This window comes from Rutilus rutilus (genome assembly GCF_951802725.1).
Source record: "Rutilus rutilus genome assembly, chromosome: 22".
NCBI lineage: Eukaryota > Metazoa > Chordata > Actinopteri > Cypriniformes > Leuciscidae > Rutilus > Rutilus rutilus.
Window position 1 is genome coordinate 29,942,068 of NC_140227.1, and position 13,563 is coordinate 29,955,630.

Genomic DNA, 13,563 nt, shown 5'->3' on the forward strand with positions numbered 1-13,563 from the left:
GAATAGTGTGACCTTATTTTAAATAATTGTCCTTTTCTTTTTTGCAGACGCTCCAGTTTAGTCATTACAACCAAAATATTTTGGGGTGGAAAGTAAGTATATTTATTATTTATTATAAAATGAATAATGGTATGATACAGAGCTGCATGATTCTGGAATCAATGGAGAATCAAGATTTTTTTTATTTCAAACAGAGATCACAATTCTCCCACGATTCTGAACAAACAACTAAACAAAATAGCATGTAATTTACCAGAGGTTCTGACAAAATGTTAATTGCCGCAGTCTATTTAAAAAATTTACATTAATTTGAATAATTTTTTTAAAGAAAATTGGTTATAAAGACTTGACTTGTTTCATTACTGGATGAATCAACATTTTTGAACAAATCTCTTGACTGAATGATTCAATGACAAATCATGTTTTTTATCAGCAACTTGTTGCCACCTAGTGGCGGAACGCTCTATAATGATCGCTTCCATAGACATCAGTGTTTATATCTGAACTATAAACTTTTATCCCAGTACTTCTGTGATAATTTGAATATTTGTTACAGAAATGATGATACTGTGTGACCGTTTGTGAAGCTGTTTCCTATACACGATAATCGCTTTCTCTGGGGTAACGAACTGAATGTTCTGTTGTGATTTCGTCAAAGGTTTAACAGACACAGGCGAATCATTGTTATTTAGGAATGAAATTGTTGGGTTTTTAATCGAGATCGTGATCTTTTAATGATCAGTCGTGCAGCTCTAGTATGATACAAATAATACTCTTGAATTATGATTGAATGGGTAATGTACCTCTGTTAGTTTCGGTAAACAACACTTAACTCTTTGTGTTATATTTTGCATTGATTAAAATATCATGGCCTCAGTTCTAATATCAAACCAAGTAATGTCTTTTTAATATAATTTACTAACGATGGCATCAATGATAATTGCATAACAGTACATGTCCTGTTGTTCTCTAGAGCAGAGACAGAGCGAGGACTGTCAAGAAAACACATTATAGAAGGTGAGTAGACCACAAATCGTATGCATTATAGAGCAGTATAGGTTGTCAGAACTGGTTTAATTGTGTGCTGGATTGATTTGAGTTTACTCTTCTGTAGGTTTAAAGGCATCATTGGAGAGATTGCAGTTAGAATATGTGGATGTAGTGTTTGCAAACAGACCAGACCCCAACACACCCATGGAAGGTACGTCTTAATCTCAATTCATTTGTTCTACTGTAACTCATCCGTTCTGTTTGTGTTCCAGATATAATTGATTCCTCAAATCATGTGTCTTTTTGAGGAGAGGAGATTACACTATTAAAAATAAAGGTTAAGAACCTTTAGCATCCATGAAACCTTTCCATTCCACAAATGAAGTTAAATGAAGGGATGTTTTGGTTGTTTCTGTGTGAAAAAACCCTTTTGCAACCTTTATTTTTTAATTGTATAAGCAAGATGCTACTTTGTGGTGCTCGCTTTTAAAATGCAAGCGAAGGCGATCTTTTCGATTTGCCCTGTTGTCCTTTTGTAAGTCGCCAAACTAAATTAAATCTCAACCAATGTTTTTAGGTGAAGCGGTGGCTGCTCTTTTAAAACCCAAGACAAAGATGTTATTTGATCTTCTTTTATTAGCCTAGTTGCCCTTTAGAAAGTTCACATAGTTCAATGGTTGAAACACAAACAGCTCGGGGGTCTGCAGACATCTGCTGTTCTTGTCATTAAAGAGCTCGACGTTCAGTAGTCAGTTTCTTTCTCTGGCTTTTAGACAGATCTCATTTAGTCAAGCGAGAAGCCGTAAATGACTGTCTAGCTCATAAGACTGATGTTTGACCATCGCTGGCGTGGGTTATTAGGTACCCAGCCCTCATTTGAAGCTTTGTTTCTTTGAGCCGAGATTCATATTGACCTGAAGCACGAGTTGTTTATTTTGCCTCACATATATTGATTAAATTCTCCAGGCTCAATCCAGAAGCGATTTATCATTTTAACTCCCCAACCTTGCATTAATCGAGCTTCTTTTCTTTTTCTCGTTAACATTTCACACGTTCATCCAAAGTGACGCGTTCTAGTGGCACCGTGACATGATGTATTGTGCGGTAAATCTCTGAAAATGTGCCGTCTGATTGGCAGAAACGGTGCGGGCGATGACGCATGTGATCAATCAGGGAATGGCGATGTACTGGGGCACGTCACGCTGGAGTCCGATGGAAATCATGGTGAGTCACAGTCTCCTAACTTTTAGATGCTCACACCCCTGTAATCAGCATCACCACTGACTGCTTTTGTTCCCGAAGAGCCTTTCAAGAGCTCTTTAAACGCTTGATCAATCTAATGATGCTTCTGTTTAAATAGGTACTGTCAGTGAGGTAGTCTAAACTTACACACAGGGTGGAGCGGAGACCTAAAACAGCACCACACTGAGTCAGTCAAACCGTTTCACAGTGACGATGTTAAACGACGCTCTGTTGTTCATGTTCAGTAACGTCTCGTCAGTCAACGCAAGTCACTGTCTAAGTTATGCTTTCTGGTTTTCTGTCCCTCCACCTCATAATTAGTCCTAACCATTAACCAGTGTTATTTTATATACTATAGTTTTTGTTACTTTAAAAATTTGATTTTGTTTTTGGTTTCATTTTAATTTTTCTGGGTTTTTTGACATTTTTTTATTTTTAAAAAATGTCTAAATAGTTATTTATGTAGTATAAAAACATTTCCACAAAAGAGGATGCTAATAGTGATTAGAAGTAATTGGTGTAACGATACCCTCATGTCACGATTCGATACATACCACGATACTGAACTCACGATACGATATTATTCCGATACTCCAAGACATATGGTAAAAGGCAATCAAAAAATGTAATGTACTGTTGATAAAAATGCTAAATTTGGTATTACATTAAGGGGTTGAAATGAATAGGCTTGTACTTGGTGCTGATAACCCAATGCACAGAAACAAAATATTCATGAATCTGAAGCTGAAAATACAGAATTATTTTAGACGAATATGCACTCTGTCACTACTAGATATGTTTCAAATAATGTACGCCACTTTTTACTGGTAACGTAAGACATTTGGCATTATCATCATGACCCACAAATATTCCCCCATTGCATTTTATATATTATATTCAACATTATATATAGTAGTTTAATGTAGTACTGATACTAAAACTCTGTAAACTTGATTTTTTTTATCACACAGTCATTTTTATTTTGGGTGAACTATACACAATACTTATTGTCACTATCCACGATACATATTGTTGCATTTTTGTATTGCGATATATTGTGACACGATATGTTGTTACACCCCTAGAAGTAAAGACAAATGTAGAGAATAAAGTTATAAAGTGCCACTGTGAAAATAGGCCAAGAGATGTGAGTGAGGTGTCACTTTAAAAAATGTATTTGCTACTGTATTTTACAGATCAATGGCATTAATATGGCTCTTCTATTTTTGATTCTAGTGATTTTGTAAATCCAGGCTGTTAAGACTTTAGACATTAGATTCAAAGAACTGGCCCATTAAAGTGATTTGTTTGTGAATCAGATTCATAGACCTGGCTCATAAGAGTCATTTATGTTTGAATGGGGTTCAAATAACTTTCTCATAAGTTAAGAGTAATTTGTTTATGACTATAAATGCATCTATTTGTTGTCTTTGTATTAATAATTTTAGACTAAAAACGTACAATTTATGTTTTTTAGTTTAGTTTCAATAAATGGTCCGGCTGGACTGGGGATGGAGATTTGAGTTTTGTCACTCACTCAACACAAAAGAACAAGAAAAATATTCTCTTCTGTTATATTACCCTTTAAAAATGTAGTTTATCTGCACTGCATTCATGCTTTCAGAACACTAACCTCATCACTTGACTCATGTTTTGTAGGAAGCGTATTCTGTGGCCCGACAGTTTAACCAGATTCCACCAATCTGCGAACAGTCCGAATACCACATGTTCCAGAGGGAGAAAGTGGAGGTGCAGCTTCCTGAACTCTTCCATAAGATCGGTCAGTGATGCCGCCGTCTGTCAATCCCAGAGAAACAGCGTACGGACGACAACAAACGTACCGTTTCAATTGGTTTCGACCTGTCTTCTCAGGTGTGGGTGCGATGACATGGTCTCCGCTGGCCTGTGGGATAATCTCAGGGAAATACGACAGCGGGGTGCCAGCATACTCTCGTGCCTCACTGAAGGTACTACATATCCCATGAGTCTCTCTGTGTCCTCCTCTTCCTGGTCCTCTGGAAACATTAGTGACCTCATATGTGATTCCTTTGTGTTTGGTGTTCTAATGTGGATGTGTTCCGTGTGTTCCAGGTTCTATAGTTGGGTGTTTTCCTGTAGATGTGTTTGTTGTTGATGGCATGAATCCACACGCCTGATCTTCAACATTTATTTCTTTATGTGAATGAGTTTCTATGGTAACTCTGAGGAGGATTGGCACTTGTTTTTTTATCTGTGTATCCATCTCTTTCAAGCACACTAAACCACACACACAAGTGCACTTTAAAATCACCCGTTTCCCAAGCTGTGTGTTGGCGTAGTCGCATGTTTTGGCTCATTGGTGTTTTTGTGACCCATCATCTTCCTCCTGTAGTCTTGTGTCACACTGTTAAACATTCCTGATTTCTTGTTACCTCTGTGTAACGTATACGTGTGGATTGACACTTGACTATAACAGAACCGTGCTGGTGGTCTGAACAGTGATGGGTCCGTTTGATTCGGGAGACCCATGAGTGTTTAGATCACTAGACCACACTGGTCCTTTTCCACTGTTAATTAATATTTATTAATAATGGACCTGAGCCTGGATTATTTATCCTGGTCTAGCACACGCACAAACATTCGCTTTTTGCTATTCGGTACAAATTACCCTCTAATTAGTTTGTACTTTAAAGTCAACATGAAGTCAATATATACTAGTTTCAGACATTTACTCAACTTCATAATTTTTTTATCATCAATAACTTCAATAACATCAATAACATGACCAATAGCCAAGTAGCTATTTAGTATGTTTCTGCATTTTAGCATTATTTATATACTATTTTAGTATTTATGCTGTATGATCTGTACATTTTTATTTTATTTTGAATTAGCTTTTATTTTTATATTTTTTGTTTTCATTGAAACTTTTTTTTTATTACTTTCTTTAATATTTATTTTTAGCTTGAATTTATTTTAATTTCAGTTTTTTTTTTTTATTGTAGTACTTCAACTTCAACTCATTTCAGTAAATCTAATATTTACATTTTATTTCATTTCAGCATTATTTAAATTAGCAAAAACACTTTTTTTTAATAGTTAACAATAACAACACTGGTCTGTTTTATGCTGTTATTGTAGGTATTTAGCCTTTCTAAAACATTGCCATTTAACACAGTAATTTAATGCACACCAATTCCATAAAGATACAACAAAAATAGGAATTGCTACCTTTTGGATACATGGAAATGCTGTTCATTTCAAGTATAAATATTCATTCATATGTTTAACATTTATATTAAATCACTGATTACACTTATCAATATCCCACATTACCAAATTCAATGAGTTGCAAATGTTTCATGTTGGCTTTAAATTTATAGAAATGTGTTTTATATATATATATATAATTTATACTACATTTTACTCAAAACAAAAATTTGTCATTTGTCAAAACAAAAGTCCTGTTATGTTTGTGTGTGTGTATAAGATCTCTTTACCCCCTAAAGTTCTCCGAGCGAGTTCATCTCTGCTCGTTTGAGCTTTTGGGCGGACAGAGTCACGTGTTTAAAAACAGGCCCTCGCCCACACAGGTGCGGTTGTTACGTGTCCGAGAGCGTGTGTGTTTCTGTGTTGTGTGTGTGTGTGTGTGTGTGTGTGTGTGTGTGTGTGTGTGTGTGTGTGTGTGTGTGTGTGTGTCAGTGCACCGCTGTAGGCGTGGGCCCCTGTTTTTGAGCAGGTGTGCTGTGTTGTTAACAGGGCTACCAGTGGTTGAAGGACAAGATCTTGAGCGAGGAGGGCCGACGCCAGCAGGCGAAGCTGAAAGAGCTGCAGGCAATCGCTGAGCGGCTGGGCTGCACGCTGCCACAGCTAGCCATCGGTACGCCTAACCCAAAGACACACTGCCGCTCTCTCTCTTTCTGTCTGTCTGTCCGTCCGTCCTGTACCTCGCTCATCCTCTCCCCCTCTCATCCTCCCCTTCCTCAGACCACCGGAGCGGAAGCGGATGAGTTCAGGAACAAATGCGATTCGTTTGTGGCTTTTAGGGAACTGTTAATGGGAGATTGTTACTCGTAGCGTTGTATTCTTGCTTAAATGTAGTGATAAATATATAGAGTTCTTTAAAATAGTTTAAAATTGATTTTGCATAGTGTTTTATGATGTCCAGTGTGTTTTCTGAGATGGAAAGTGTTGTGTAATGCTTTAACCGAAGTCTCATCACAGAGCAATTTTACATCACTGTATCAGTGTATAACACAATATATTATTTATTTTTGGTGGAAATTCAACAAAAAACATCATTTATAAATTAAATGATATATCATATAATTATGTGGTAACAAATATTTTGGGACAATCCAGTCAATTTAGTGAATTTAGAAAGTATTTTAGATGAGGTACTTCATCTCATCTACTTATTTTATTTAAAATGTTATATACATCTACCAAAATCATTTTATTTAAATAATAATTATTTTATTTGTTGTATTATTTTATTAATTTTTTTGTAATAATTATGTTATCTAAATAATTGTAACAAATATTCCAAAAAAAGTCTTCTTCTTTTTTTGGAATAATTTGATCAAACAGTCCCAAAAAAAGTCTGTCCCAAAAAAAAGTGCAAAACCTGCTTCACATTATAAAACAGCAAATACATAATACAAACTTTAGTATTATACTAATGTTTTTCACATTACTTGTGTTTCCACCAATATATCTTGCGTGGTATAAATGGTATAGCAAAACACATTTCTATCGTCATACCTCTATACCACCATCACACCGCGGTCGGATACCCTTCATTACTCGGGTCCATAAAGTTTCAGGAAGTCCCTCATCTTTCCGAACTTTCCGAGTGGTAAATTGGCCCTGTATGTGACAGCACACGCTCCGTGATTCATCGACTGCGGGACGCAGGGTAATACAAATCTTGACAGGACCTCAATCCCCAAAGCAGCGGCCGATAGAATCATGTCCCCTTCCCTCACCTGGCCTTTAATGCAGTCGTACATTACGTTTCGCACCTCATTACTGCGATGCCAGCCCCTCCCAAACACTGCAGATCCCACTTCCCCCGCACAAGCGTGTCCGATCGATTCACAGCCGGTATACAGCCACCGCTGCTCATTTAGACGACTGCCAACGAATGTAAAAATAGTGCTGTGGGTCAGATCTGCTGTGAGGGTTAATGAACTGCACAGGGATGTAAATGGGCAGATGATTTTGAGGGATGACATCATCCAGTGTGTTATTGACAGTGTTGAGGACGCTGGTTTTACACAGTAAATTATGAGTGGCTAAACTACAGTGAAGCTTTCCCTTTTAGTTAAAGTTGTTCCATTAAGTTGCTAACAAAAGTAGAGAACAATATTTAACATCTTTGCACTATAGATATTTGAATATATAGATATTTGCACTATATATGAAGAGTTCAGATGTAAAAGCCTCTAAGTGCCATCTGAAATGTTCTTCTAGAATGATAATTTTTATCAAGCTCATATATTTAACTTCAGTAATTTCACTTAAATGGCAATGAAAATTACCTATTAATTGTCATTTAAGTGAAATTACTGAACTTAAATATACGAGCTTGATAAAAATGATCATTCTAGAAGAAAATTTCAGATGGCACTTAGAGGCTTTTGCATCTGAACTCTTCATATATAGTGCAAATATCTATATATTAATGCGATGGAGTATTTAACTAAATTATTTTGTTACAGTGAAGTGCAAGTGAAAATTATGCACAGGGACAATTATGTTATAAATTGATGAATCTGCCTTTAAGTAAGTTCATTGAAACTGACCATCTGAACAAATCGATTCGCTGAAATGAATCATATTTCCCATTGCTACTTGTGAGAGAGGACATTCTAGGAGAGTGTTTGGTTTTAGCCTCACTTGCGTACAGTGCATTGTGACGTAAAGACTGCTGATGACGTGTGTTGTCAGGTTACAACATATTAGAAAAGCTAAAAACATGAAGAAAAAAAAGTTAGTTAATCCCCAACACTAGTTTATGCAGTTTAGTTTATTCCCAGAAATCTTTTGTTACAGTGTCGGCGTGAATGTATACCATTTGCATTTGTGTGTGTGTGTTCAGACAAAGCAATCTGTTAGGGCTAAATCCATTGAAATCCACTGTAGTCTGATTTACGAAGAACATCAGAGCTGAAAAATAAGAACACACTTCCAAATGGCTGTCGTTTTACAAACACAACCACCCCCACACACACACACACACACCAGTACAGTAAACACACTGCAGTGCCAACACACGGAATGCCAGCGCAACAGATGGCACACACACACATACACACACACAAACAAACTCCCAGGAGGGATTGAAATCCCCACAGAGTTTCCTTCCTGTCTGTGTGTGGCGCGGTGTTGCATGGACCGTGTTTAGGGAACGGCAGCGGTCAGCATGGCTCCTCTTCACCTCCTCTGCGCTCCTGCAGATATCACTCCTCTTCCTGCAAATAAAAGATCACGCGGCTCTGATTTTGAGCGCTCGGTGTGTCCTGGTGCTGGGAGCCATGGTAACAGAGTGGTCTGGCAACTGCTGTGTGTTTTTTGAGATGCTTCAATGTGTGTAGGAGTGGGAGAACTAGCTGCTTTAATTTTGGAAATGGCTTAATTTGTGTATATATATATTTCATGTTTTGTTTTAAACATAACATTTATCTCTTCGTGATGGGTAGATTTTGGTGTGCATATGTTGTGAATGATATTATTTATGCTGTATGTTCAACATATTTGCTGCCTGTCTCCAGCGTGGTGCCTGAGAAATGAAGGCGTAAGCTCTGTGCTCCTCGGAGCCTCCAACACGGACCAGCTCATGGAGAATATAGGAGCAATACAGGTGAGAATGCAAATGAGTGTGTGGCAAGTGTCAATCAAATGCTAAGCTCCGCCTCAAACCCGTTATTGACCAATCTTAGTTGACTGCAACTTGCAGCCATATGGACTTTTCATATTTCCAGGGTTCCCAGAAGCAGAAGTCATTATAGTTGGGCAAACTTTTATTGTGGCGTATGGAAACGACAACAAATTTTGTGTTCCTTTTGCCTCAATAGCAAATAATTATTTTTTTAAATCCACGATAGCATTTCTATGACTTTCCAAAAGAGGATAAAATATATATCTGAGAATGATTACTTTGGTCAGATGAGAGAAAGATGCCAAATTTGCCTTTACACCTACAGACGTAATAATTAATAATAATAATAATTTATATGAATTATTAATTTTATTAAGTAATAATACACAGTGTACATTTTTTAAAATTAAATCTGTAGATTTAGGATGTTAAAGGGTCTGCAGAGTGCTGGATTGATTGACCCAACAGATTTTTTCCATTAGCTTTTGGATTGTTGCAGAAAACAAGCTCTGTGACCAACAAAAATGTGTAATTCTTACATGTTTTGTTCGTCATGATAATCTTTACAAATGAACTAAACTTTTATAAATTTTGAAGCCTAAATACAATCAGCAGACGTAAAAAAGATAAACGAACTATACCACATGACTTCAACGTCTCTTTACATAAATATTTTTTTCTACTTAAAAACCATAATTTCGTTATTTTACTAACCCAACTAATTAGTCTTCCGGCCTTTCCAATATGTTGCATGTAAGGGGGGGCCAGTCGGGCTGCAGCAGAGAAGCTGTGTAAGATCAGCTTTGGAAGAAACGCCAAAAATTCCATGATGGGCCCACGGAAGAATTCCGTGAAATGAACACGGCCCCTTAAGTTAAGGAAAAGGTCGTGGGTGGGCTTACGTTTCCATGGCATGCAGGACAACAACGGGATGGTTCGGTTTAGGAAAAGAAGAACATGACGGTTGGGTTTAGGAAAAAAAGAACGGGACGGTTGGGTTTAGGAAACCTGACACGCGGAACACGATCCCCGGTCTCCTGGGTGAAAGTCCTGTGTTGTTTGACCCATCCACCACCCCTACAAACCAGATTTTCGGCCTTTCATACTACTCGCTACCGTAGTCGCTCTTAATGCTCACGAAAAAAGAAAAAAAAACAGATGAACGTGTCCGTGTACGCAAATCAATAGATTCAATTCTGTGACCATTTCACGAACTGCCGTGAGACTGGGCTGGTCTGACAGGGTGGAGGGCGTGCGTGGCATCATCGGCACAACCCTAGTTTGAACACATGAGCGTTTACACTGCGAAAGCAATCCGGTCGAATGCGTACCTCTGGAAGTGGTTTAAAGTGGACAAGCTCAAAACCTTTTAGACCTCATTTACACCTGTATTTAGCGTTGTCCAATTGTGATCCAGTCAACCAAAACACCTTCTTAATACCAGGTGTAAACGTCCTTAGATTTCAAAAACTCTCTCAGTCTTTATTTGCAAAAACATTTCTGTTCGAATAGTTTGCAGGAGAGCGATTCTAAACACAATGAGGATGTAAAAGTTTTCCTGTTCAAATGATGATGTTTAATGTCCTGACAGCCTCTGTAGTCTTATTTAGACTCTTGTTAGCAATCTAGTAAAAGTAAAAACTCTTTAAAAAGTCTCAAGGGGGTACTGATGTATTGTGAAAATATCTTGATTTTGTGTTAACCACAGACCTTATTTCAGGCATTTAATCAAAAGCCACTTTCCTACGGACTACGGAGCACACAGTGCTAAAATGCTAAGTTGTTTCTGGGTTTCGGCTTACAAAAAGGCTTCATTCCTGCAGCACTCTATTATTAGATATTTTTTAGTTATTTTTGACTGTCAGTGAATGCAATCGTTTATACATTTAGCTGTTTACCTCTGTCGATTGTATTTAAACTTGTGTTATTCATGAAACAAGCCTCATAAAACAGTGGAAAAGCACTTATAGTAACACAAGGTACTTATATTTTGATAATTCTTGCACAAACGTTTTAGTTAATGGCTATCAAATGATGTTTTTCTCTTTTCAGTTGGCTGTGAGAGGCATTTGCATCCATTCTGAATCAAACTGGCATTTTAACCATGTTACTGTGCAGTTTAACAATATAACAGCATGCTTTCCAATCTCATAAGAATAATCCGTTCGATTTTAATCACTTTATGAGCCCATTTTACAGCATATCATGCTGTTCACAGGAATCTCTAATGGACGTTCTGTAAAGCTCATCCGAGCGAGCGACTGTACTCTGGGTGGGCGGAGCTTAGCAAAGGCTGAGTTGCTGGCTGTGAAATGTTATTTGTGTAAACTCATATAATCAGGGTTTTCACATTCATGGAAAACCTGAAGATATCGAATATAAATATTCTGAACAGGACATTTGAAAGAAGGCATTAGTTAGTGAATGCAAATGTAAAGTGTTTAATCAGCTAGAAATTGGTCTTTTTAAATGCTATCTTTATTCAATTATTTAAAAAAATCCTAATCTTGCTATCATGAGGAGCAAGAAAGTCATGCAAATTCATTGATCAAAATGTCTGGGAACCCTGATTAGAAATCATTAAAATATATGTATGTATATGTGTGTGTGTGTATATGTGTATATATATATATATATATATATGTATATATATATATATATATTAGGGCTGTCAAAATAATTAATTTTATTAACTAATTAATAACTAATTAATAATTAATTAGTTAATTTCGATTAATTAATTGACCTTTGAACCTGGAGCCGTTCTAGCCACCATTCGACTGTAAAATGAAGGAGGGAGACGAGAACACGCTGGCTCTGCCTGGATCACACTGATGATGGCTTAGGCTGAAACGCATCTGTGTGGACATGGTATAAATAAATATATGAGATATAACTAGAGAGTGCGGTTTTTCATCTTTATTGGATCATTGATTGGAACATTTACTTATAAAAAACAGCCTGATGGAAGTGGTGATAAAAATAAAGTCGTCTGCAATGTCTGAGGCAAGGAATTTGCATATCACCGGAGTTCGTCCACTCGAACTCGAACCACTCGAACGTACCACATCAATGCAAAGCATCCAGGAGTTAAAGGAGAACTCGGTAACTCTAGCGAACTCTACTCACTTCTTCGCTGATTTTCCCTTTTGTTGTCGCATGTTTTCCCCACGAGCTCCCCCTACAGCTGTGGGGGGGCGTATATTTCACAACATGGTCGTAAAAAACTCACTTGCGGCGGCCTCCTCCCCCTCTCTACCGCTGCTCATGTGCGTTTGTTTTGATCGGAGCAAGCCAACTGTATCGCGTGGAGCTATGTCTACCGAGGTGGGTAATCTGGTAATACATCATACATGCGTGTGTGTTTATGTCGAATTGCCATAAAGCAATTTGTGTTTCGCGCTCGTTCTCATTCTCGTTCTCACTTCTCACGAGACTTCCAATTTCTATCTTGCCGGGACGGTAGTCCCCAAGTTGCAAAGTTGGTTTTCCGCCTGGGAACGCTGGTGGAAGCGGGGGAAAGTCACCAATATCACCAGAACAGGTTGTTTAACCATCCAAATGATTTCTAGACAGTTTTATTAAGTTAAAAAAGTTACCAAGTTCTCCTTTAACGTTAATATAACGTCCCGTGAGACCAACTCTAGCAGTCAACGTCATCTTCAAACCTTTTATTTAATAATAATAAAAGAGTTTTTGAACTTTAATGTCACTAATGCTGATTATTCATTTATTCATTTGAATTTAAATATTTAATACTTTCACAGCAAAAATGATGTATGCGATTAATTTAGATTAATTAATCACAGAGTATGTAATTAATTAGATTAAAAAATGTTATCGATTGACAGCCCTAATATATATATATATATATATACACACTTCCCCCTAGTGGCTAAGGGTTAATAATGTTTGACCTCACTCTTTATATATACATGGAAACCAGACTCAGTTTGCAGCTCTTTTTGCAGGTTCTTCCAAAGCTATCCTCCTCCATCGTGCACGAGGTGGACAGCATCCTGGGAAACAAACCCTACAGTAAAAAGGACTACCGCTCCTAATGTGGAACCAGACGGGACCGGATGCTCCGCACTCACCTTTGCCTGATCCTCCGTTAGCTTCAGCTTTTACTGAATGAGTACCGGCCGCATGAGACGGGCAAGCACCCACAAACCCTGGAGAGCAAGACTTTTAGAACACAAAGGGCAAGAAACACGTGAAAAATACACAAAACAAACACATTCACTGACAGAGGGGGTTGAAATGCAGCATAGAGAGCGATGCATTGAAGATATGTGCTTACGGATCCATCCGTGTTTGCTCTACAGTCAAGGTACTTTAAAATGAGATCACTAGGGTAATTAAGAACAGAATTAAAAAATATGCTTAAAACATTTAAAAAATAAATAACATGCTTGCTTGGTTGCTGGAAATATAACATTTTTGTTTGTTTGTTTGTTTGTTTGTTT

General features: G+C 37.4%; 1 protein-coding gene across 9 annotated transcripts in view; it reads left to right on the forward strand.

Annotated features, from left to right (window-relative positions):
- kcnab2a (potassium voltage-gated channel subfamily A regulatory beta subunit 2a) overlaps positions 1–13,563 on the forward strand; it is a gene marked incomplete at its 5' end in the record, with an annotated part of 98,990 nt that extends 85,427 nt beyond the window's left edge. For all 9 annotated transcript variants that reach the window (XM_084396248.1, XM_084396243.1, XM_084396245.1 and 6 more), the window contains 9 exons: positions 48–92; positions 974–1,017; positions 1,115–1,201; positions 2,129–2,214; positions 3,892–4,012; positions 4,105–4,199; positions 5,971–6,091; positions 8,988–9,076; positions 13,066–13,563. In XM_084396248.1, the coding sequence (XP_084252374.1) occupies positions 48–92; positions 974–1,017; positions 1,115–1,201; positions 2,129–2,214; positions 3,892–4,012; positions 4,105–4,199; positions 5,971–6,091; positions 8,988–9,076; positions 13,066–13,155 (778 nt within the window). In that variant the 3' untranslated portion in view covers positions 13,156–13,563. The remainder of the gene's footprint in view (positions 1–47; positions 93–973; positions 1,018–1,114; positions 1,202–2,128; positions 2,215–3,891; positions 4,013–4,104; positions 4,200–5,970; positions 6,092–8,987; positions 9,077–13,065) is intronic.